Source organism: Gymnoscopelus microlampas (assembly GCF_963454915.1).
Source record: "Gymnoscopelus microlampas genome assembly, chromosome: 19".
NCBI lineage: Eukaryota > Metazoa > Chordata > Actinopteri > Myctophiformes > Myctophidae > Gymnoscopelus > Gymnoscopelus microlampas.
In genome coordinates, this window is record NC_139956.1 from 9,137,541 (window position 1) to 9,146,545 (window position 9,005).

The following is a 9,005-nucleotide window of genomic DNA, read 5'->3' on the forward strand; positions in this document are numbered from 1 at the left end:
GAGTCCAAGTGGACGTTTGTTTGTCAAATTTGAAGAAATTCCCTCGAGACGTTCCTGAGATGTCGTGTTTACGAGAATGAGACGTACGGACGTACGAAAACATAATTCCTCATAAAAACGTACCCATTAAAACAAACTGTGGTTCTTTAATCTTCTTTCTTTATTGTTCGGGGTTAACATTAGGTGAAAAATTGGGTGAAAATAGCCGATCTACAAGCTCACAACACGTTGACGCGTTGTGATGCGGTGTGAGCTCGTAGATCAGCTCTTGTCTGTGTGGTGTAGAGCAGACATGTCCAAAGTCTGGCCCGGGAGCCAATCGTGGCGTGAGGGCAGATTTTGTATGGTCTGTGCATGGCGTCCTTCCTAAAATGTATTATTCATGGCCCACCAGTAGGCCTATAATAATCTTTTGAAATTCATACGATGAAGTTTCTGAACAGATACTTTAAGGCTCTGTTCCATTTAGTGTAGCAGAGCCTGTCCAGTGAGCCAACATGCACAATATCAGCACCCTGACTCTGTTTGACCTAAATGGAACACAACCTTAATTAGTATCATTGGTAACACCTGAAGGAAGTAAGACGTGGGCGGCCCTAGTCCAATTTCTTATCAATAAGGCTGCTGTGCGTGGGCTGGTCAACTGACTAAATGATACTCTGATCAATTAATTGATTGATTTCTATCTGTTTGTGTTTTACAGCGCAAACAGCAACGAGATAGAGTTAACCCGACCCACTACCCACCGACCTCGATCACTCTGGGTGTGCATGTGAGTGTGTATGAGTGTGTGAGTGTGCGTTTGGGTGTGTGTTGTCATGTCTGGGATGACAAGTGGTGTGTGTGTGGACAGTGACCTGTCCTCCATGCTACAGAGAGGCGCCGGCCCCTCCCACCACCACCCAAATCACCATGGTTACGGCGGACAAGGACAGGTGAATCACCTATATCACGCATTTGTTCAGGAGACGTAGGAGAGACAGACAGTAGGAAAGCTGAGAGGGAGACGGTGTAAGAGAGACAGACAGCAGGAAAGCTGAGAGACAGACGGTGTAAGAGTAGACAGACAGCCGGAAGCTGAGAGGGGAGACAGTGTTGGAGAGACAGACAGCCGGAAGCTGAGAGTGTAGGAGAGACAGACATGAGGAAATTTGATAGGAAGACAGTGTAGCTTGTTGGGATGTGATTCCAGACCAGCACTAATGAATACATTAGTGGGTGACATATCCGCCCTAGAGGGCTAGCATTTCAGCCCAGGTTGCCAGGCTGTAGCCCATCCAAAATTCCACCAAATATTGCATCATTTATTTATTTATTTAACAGGGACAATGCACATTGATCAACATGTCAGTTATTCACATCCATGTAAATGAGCTAGCGTTAGCCAGAGTTGGCTAATTTTCATCTGTAGTCCCTGGGCAGGCTGTTAAAAAAGTGGTATAGTTATCCATACAAAAAGAGACATCGTCAACATGTCATCATCATGCATGGTACTGTATCAAGGTTTTCAGTTTTCAGTTTTCAGTAGCTAACTCATTTCCATTAAGAAAACACCCCCCCCTGGTTTCTCTGGCTGATAAAAGCAGCTTCAGGCATATTCATTTACTTTACTGCCAGTGAGGAACGACAGTACCCCCAGCCAACAAAATGATGTAGCCTGGCCTGGAACTGCTTGACTGTCAGCGAGTTGCCTCAAAAGCCAGGGTTGAAGTTGCTGGGGCAATTGGGGGCTGGGGGGGAGGGGGAGTCCATGCCTCTTCTTTTGATACCCCCCTCTGATCATTTTTTATATAATATTTGATATTGGAGTACAGTAAACTATAATTAATATTTCCTATTGCAGGTTGGGACCCTGGGACCGTCCATGTTGGAGTACAGTGCAGAGATGGATCGTTATCGCAATTCCATCGCCAACTTCTACAAGACCAACGTCAACATGAGCATGAACGTTAGCATGCCCGCGTTCACGCAGCAGTCCGCTAAGCTGGCGGCTCGCCTGGCCGCGGCCACGCCCATCTTCCCCCCCGCGAGGCTGGGCGCCATGGCTACCGGCCCCTGGGGTTGCCACGACAACATGAACATGGGCCATCCGGCGGCTGTGTTCTGGGGCCGGCCCAAACCGGTCGCCACGCCCACTCATCACCACCATCACCACCATCAACACCCGTCCGTTGCCGGGGCAACGCCCGCCACAGGGTCTGGTCACGTGACCTCCTCGCACCCCCACAGGACCAGCATGCATCAGGGCAGTGGAGGTACCGGGGGAGGAGGAGGGAATGAAGGGGGAGGAGCGAATAAACAGGGACACGCCTCCTCCTCGTCTTCGTCTTCGCTTTCGGGAGGACAGGAAACGCATCATCACCACCCCATGGCGGCACATAGCAACGGAAACTTCCTTCCTGGTTACGGCTCCGGGGGAGGCGGGGATTGTGGCGTCATGAACAAGCAGGGACACGCCCACCCAGACATGATGGGCCTATCAGAGAGCGGGAGTTGCAACGGGGGCGGAGTTATGGGCGGGAGCTTTCTCGGGGGTCTGGGCTTACCCCCTGGGGTCATAGTCATGGCGATGGGGTCGGCCGGAGGCGGGATGGACGCGAGCAGCGCCTTTCAGATGACGGCCAATCAGAGAGGCCCGTCGGACTGCCAGCAGCACTCTAACTCCTCCCCCTGTCCGTCCACCTCCCCCTCGTCGTCGGGGGTGACGGGCTGTGGCGGAGGGGGCGGGGCTTCGTCAGGGGCGGTCGCCAAGAGGAAGAGGAAGCGCTGTGGCGTATGCGGACCCTGTAGACGACTCATCAACTGTGGGGTGTGTTCTTCCTGTCGGAACAGGAAGACGGGTCATCAGATCTGTAAGTTCAGGAAATGTGAAGAGCTGAAGAAAAAGCCTGGAGGAGGCGCTATGGAGGTAGGCACAATATATAAACATTACGGGGAATGACACAATATATAAACATTACATTGAATGACTTTACAGAGAACGACACAACATGTTAATACTGTATTACAGGGAACGACGACATGTAAATATTATAGGGAACGACACAACATGTAAATATTATAGAGAACGACACAACATGTAAATATTATAGAGAACGACACAACATGTAAATATTATAGAGAACGACACAACATGTAAATATTACAGAGAACGACACAACATGTAAATATTACAGGGAACGACAACATGTAAATATTACAGAGAACGACACAACATGTAAATATTATAGAGAACGACACAACATGTAAATATTACAGAGAACGACACAACATGTAAATATTACAGGGAACGACAACATGTAAATATTACAGAGAACGACACAACATGTAAATATTATAGGGAACGACACAACATGTAAATATTACAGGGAACGACAACATGTAAATATTACAGAGAACGACACAACATGTAAATATTATAGGGAACGACACAACATGTAAATATTACAGAGAACGACACAACATGTAAATATTACAGGGAACGACAACATGTAAATATTACAGAGAACGACACAACATGTAAATATTATAGGGAACAACACAACATGTAAATATTACAGAGAACGACACAACATGTAAATATTATAGGGAACGACACAACATGTAAATATTACAGAGAACGACACAACATGTAAATATTAGAGGGAACGACACAACATGTAAATATTACAGGGAACGACACAATATAAACATTACATTGAACGTCAATATATAAACATTACACAGGGAACAACAGGATATGTACAACATGCGGCCAACCAATCTGACCACTTAAAGCCTCATTTAGAGTTGCCTTTTGACCTTTAAAGTCATACTGTGTAGCCTTTTCAATTAAACAAAAGCTGTGAGTGTCTGCCCCCGACACTCACGACTAGTATGGGAGAGAGAGGATGAGACAGAGAGAGCGAGAGCGAGAGCGAGAGAGAGAGAGAGAGAGAGAGAGAGAGAGAGAGAGAGACAGACAGATATAGAGAGAAAGACAGAGATATAGAGAGAAAGACAGAGACAGAATAAGAGAGAGAGAAATAGAGAATGAGACAGAATAAGAGAGAGAGAAATAGAGAATCAAAGTGTGTGTGCGTGCGTGCGTGTGTGCCTCTGTGTGTGTGTGTGTGTGTCTGTCTGTCTGTCTGTCTGTCTGTCTGTCTGTCTGTCTGTCTGTCTGTCTGTCTGTCTGTCTGTCTGTCTGTCTGTCTGTCTGTCTGTCTGTCTGTGTGTGTGTGTGTGTGTGTGTGTGTGTGTGTGTGTGTGTGTGTGTGTGTGTGTGTGTGTGTGTGTGTGTGTGTGTGTGTGTGTGTGTGTGTGTGTGTGTGTGTGTGTGTGTGTGTGTGTTGGCTGCCAGCCAAGCCACAGCAGGCAGAGGGCTTTCTCTGCTTACCCCCCACCATCTGCACAACCACACACACAGGGATAGATTTATTTTCGGAATAACATTGTGTGCGTGCGTGCGTGTAAGTGTGTGTGTGTGCGTGTGTTTGTGCGTGTGTGCGTGCGTGTGTGTGAGACATTGTAAATCAATAGTCTATTGACGTTAACATTAGACCCCAGTGATTACTTTACTACTTCTATCCTTTACCTTACAAATCCATCCATTTCTACCTGTCTGCCTTTATCTGTCTACCTGTATCTGTCTACCTGTATGTCTGCCTACCTGTATCCAGTACTATACCCCCCCACACACACTTTAACTGAACTTGAAGTTAAACCTGCATTAAGGGGGGAACTCTGTCCCCAACCCTATGAAACTTACCCCAACACATCTGTGTTTGACACTTTTGTGTGTGTGTGTATGTGTATGCGTGCATGCATGCCTATATATGTGCATGCCTTTGTGCATGCATTATGCATATGTGTGTGTGTGTGTGTGTGTGTGTGTGTGTGTGTGTGTGTGTGTGTGTGTGTGTGTGAGAGAGTGAGTGTGTGTATCCCAGTAGAGAGACAGAGTGAACAAGGAACACTAATCTACTGCAATTACACTCTAATTGGAACCAGGGTGCATAACTGCATGTGACACCACTGTCTGTGTGTGTGTGTGTGTGTGTGTGTGTGTGTGTGTGTGTGTGTGTGTGTGCTTTGCTTGCGTGCGTGCGCGTGTGTGCGCGTGTGCATGTGTGCTTTGCTTCCGTGCGTGCGCGCGCGCGTGTGTGTGTGTGTGTGTGTGTGTGTCAGGAGGTTGCAGACTGTTGCCTCATGCTCTCTCCACCTTTTTCTCCTGTTTGATGAGTGTCTGACAACCCCTTGTCAGAAAGTGTCGCTGCAATGCCCCCTGGGTATTGCAGTTTTTGTAAACAACAGACAACCTCAAAGTGTCTTCCAAATTGCTCAGTGGTTCATTACGTACAGTAGTAAGTGGACTAGTAAAGGGGCTTCAAAGCTCAATCAAAAACTGCATGCATATTTGTTTCACAATCGGGGTGGTAGCTCCCCCCCCCCCCCCCCCCCGCCCCCCGAGAGAGAGACACACTACTTTTGACTGTGAAGACAGCTGTTCTGTGATTGTTAGGAAGTTCTCTGCAAATAGTTTTGTAACCAAGGACAGCCTTCCCAGAACAACATTTTCACTTAAAAAAAATAAAAAAAATAAGAATAGCTAAACTGGCAGATCTATAAGCTCCAAAAGTGCTTATAGATGGGCTATTTTGTCAAATTTGGCGAGATGGGCGTACTTTGATTGATTCAATACTTTATTAGTCAGAAATGTAAGACAGCACGTGGCACAGTAAGACAAGCTAAAAGGATAACACAAAAAGGTCCTGGGGACTTGTTTCCGGGGTAATGTCTGCATTCCGACATCTCACTAATCCGACTAGTGGCTTCCGCGTGCGGTTAGGGTTAGGGTTAGGGTTAGGTATAGGGTTAGTTAACGTCGGAAAGGCGACATGTAACCCTTGTTTCCATTGTATTCAATTCATCAACATAGCATACAACATTAACACAATAATACATGTCATCAACAAATACAAACACTATATGTACAACATTTACCTTCCCTTTTGGTCTCCTGATAGATGTTTTTTCAGGCAGATTTTGAAAGAAACCAAATGTCAAATGATAAAGTGACTGTAGGCTACATACAGTATAGGGCAGTGGTTCTCAACCTTTTCAGGCCGTGGCCCCCCAACATAATCATATTTGAACTGGGGACCCCCCCAAAATAATCATATTTGAACTGGGGACCCCCCACCCTGATAAGCACTTGGAATGTTGAGGCATTACATTTTCGGTTCCACAGATAAATATTGTGAAAATAGCAGATATACAAGCTCACAACGCCTCACAAAGCGAGGCGTCGTGAGCTTGTAGATCTGCTATTTTCACAATTGTTGCCTCTTATATCATCATTTATAGTATGATTTTTGTAGTATGGTTTGTTGATTACTTTTGATGCAGTAATGCTCTTTTTCTCTTCTTTATTGGAGGTATTAAAAAGGTCTTAAAAGTCCTTAAATTGTCACTTCTCTGCATTCAACATAGGTAGGCAGACATGTAGGAAAGCTGAGAGGGAGACAGTGGTCTTTTAAATTGAACAAATTGTTATTTTCTGACTGAATTCTCTCTCTCTCTCTCTCTTTCCCTCTAGCGCCCTCCATCTGTCCCGACTGCTGAGGCTTTCCGTTGGTTCTTCTAGAACTTGCCTCCACCAATCAGATCACGTCAACCAGGAAGTGTCACTTCGCAACTGTCATGTATAGGACTACAATAACCAGGATAAAGGACTACAGTACTTCACGGTCATCTTTGGACTACAGTGTTAAAACTACATGTCCCACCTCATGGGGTCAGGAAATTCTGCAGGAAGAAGGAAGAAGGGGACCGGTTTGTCACTGTGTTGGAACGGTTATCCAGCTGCTATCCAATCCTGCGTTCCATTACAGGGTTTCCCAAACTGTGGGCTCGGGGCCCACTGGTGGGCCGTGAGGATATTACAATTGGGCCCCCAAATAATTGGCAAAGCGCTAAGATTTGGATGATAATAGCATTACTATAAAAAGATAATGTAAAAAAAAATCGATCCAGGCCACAACACAATCGATTGATTGATCATTAAAATAAACATGCTCTGAAAATACAGCCACAAACCCTTTCGAGATTTTCAGGTGGGCCCTGATCCAGAAAAGGTTGGGAACCCCTGCATTGCAAGATGGAACTAGGGATTCCCTCCTCCAATCAGGAAAACAAATCAATACAACTGGCTTTTAAGTTCGTATTCAGTCACACGAGGGTGTCCGCTTGCCTGGGAGCAGATTTTCAAGTTGACAATTCGTTGTCAGCAAGCAACACTTTTGTGCGATGGAGTGTAAATTAGCTGTTCGACTGGAGTTCCTAGGTGGGAGCTCAGGTAGCTTATGTTTTCTCAAAGCCCAGTTTGCAACTCTGAATTCAAGTCATACTGTGTAACTTTGGGTAACAAAAGTATTTTTTTATATAATCTTTTGCTGGTCTATTCCACATGTGTTTTTGAAACTTCTCTAAACACTATTTTAGTCAATTTAGTACGTACCGTTTCTGACAACATTGTTGTTGCTTTCCAAAACAACCCCGGGAATAGGACCCTGCAGCATTTGTTTTGGAGCAGTGGTTTTGTTATTTCAAACTGAACCCTGGGAATTGTAGTTCAGAACATAGACAGAGCAGAGGTGTCACCAAAAAGACTGCTAAAATGAATGTTACACAGTATGACTTCAATAGGCCCTGAGCATAACTGTAGTTCCCTTTTCCAGAAGGTGGCAGAAACATTTCCTTTTTCCGGGGCAGTTTCTCATAGCTTCATTTGATTGGCTCAGCAGCACATTTGAACGGGAAACAGTAGTGTGCAGTGTAGTGTGTTTCCAGTTCAAATCTGCAGCTGAACCAATTAAATTAAGCTATGGTAAACTGGCCCGGAACAGGAAATGTACACCTTCTGGAAAAGAGTAGGCTACTACAGTTATGCCATCATATCAACATTGGTGCGCACACATCAACAGTAGATCATGTTACTTTTGCCAGAATTTATGCTTTAGAAACACTTTTGGCATGGTATGCTTTTAGATCAAAACACATTAGCTGGTTACCCTATAAAATCAAAGTATAAAGTTGTTGCTGGTGTTCATAAGGAACTGCAAAACCCTCACTTGCCAGGGGCTCTCCATGTTTTTCCACCTCAGTAGTTCAAACATGGGTAGGTTGATAAACACACTCCACATTACAAACAACTGTAGCAGCATTGTAGCTCCCACATTAACGTTATGAAGAGGACAGCTAACTGGCTAGCCACTTGCCTCCAACTCCCCACTAGTAGGAAACTCTGGATTTCTTGACCCCCAATATCCCCAAGATGTAGTTAAGATGTCAAAGCAACATGGCGGGGCAAACTGTGAACTGTTATTATTTTTATTTATTTTTAATGTGCTTATGACTATGTTTAATGTATATGCAGCCAATTTAACGCTTGCAAAATAGATATTGTTTAGTAATAACAGTTACATCGTATCTGGTTTGTCGAGTAAAGTTATGCAAATGGTTGGTAGCTCTAACACTTAGCTGCAGAGCAGGGATTGGTTGGATAAATGTCTACCCCATTAGAACAGTAGACCGTGACAGCTGCTCAGACATTCCAGCTATGGGAACTTAGTGACGCGTCTGCAATGCAGCGTTGATAGCGGTTAGCATCATGCATGATAACACACGCAGCTGTGTTGTCGTACCATGTTACAGTCTGGTGACAGACAATAAAAATCAACAGTAGCCTATCATTATCATTAACAACAACATGAAATTGAAACTTGACATTTTTTCAGACTGATGATCTAGAAATACAGTCTGGATGGAATCTAAGGCCCAATCTCAATGTCTCAATGTAGGACGTGTTGTGCGCTCCTGATAAGTCCGCGATGGCTCAGTGTGTGAGGGCCCTGGGGCAGACTTTCGGAGCCCTTTATGCATACTCTCCGTCAGTCTTTTGCAGACTTTGCTAGAGAGGCAATAAACCCACAACTCAAATCATTGGGCTATTACAGCCAGTG

The 9,005-nt window shown here is 45.1% G+C and overlaps 1 protein-coding gene across 1 annotated transcript; it reads left to right on the forward strand.

Moving 5' to 3' along the window:
* Window positions 1-818: 818 nt before the first annotated feature.
* Window positions 819-6,700, forward strand: LOC311034976 (uncharacterized protein; the record flags this gene model as incomplete). The annotated part of the gene is made up of 3 exons (XM_084043018.1): window positions 819-935; window positions 1,844-2,908; window positions 6,581-6,700. 3 exons carry the CDS (start codon window positions 819-821, stop codon window positions 6,626-6,628), a joined length of 1,230 nt encoding a protein of 409 aa, XP_083899144.1. The 3' UTR covers window positions 6,629-6,700.
* Between the last annotated feature and the right edge of the window lie 2,305 nt (window positions 6,701-9,005).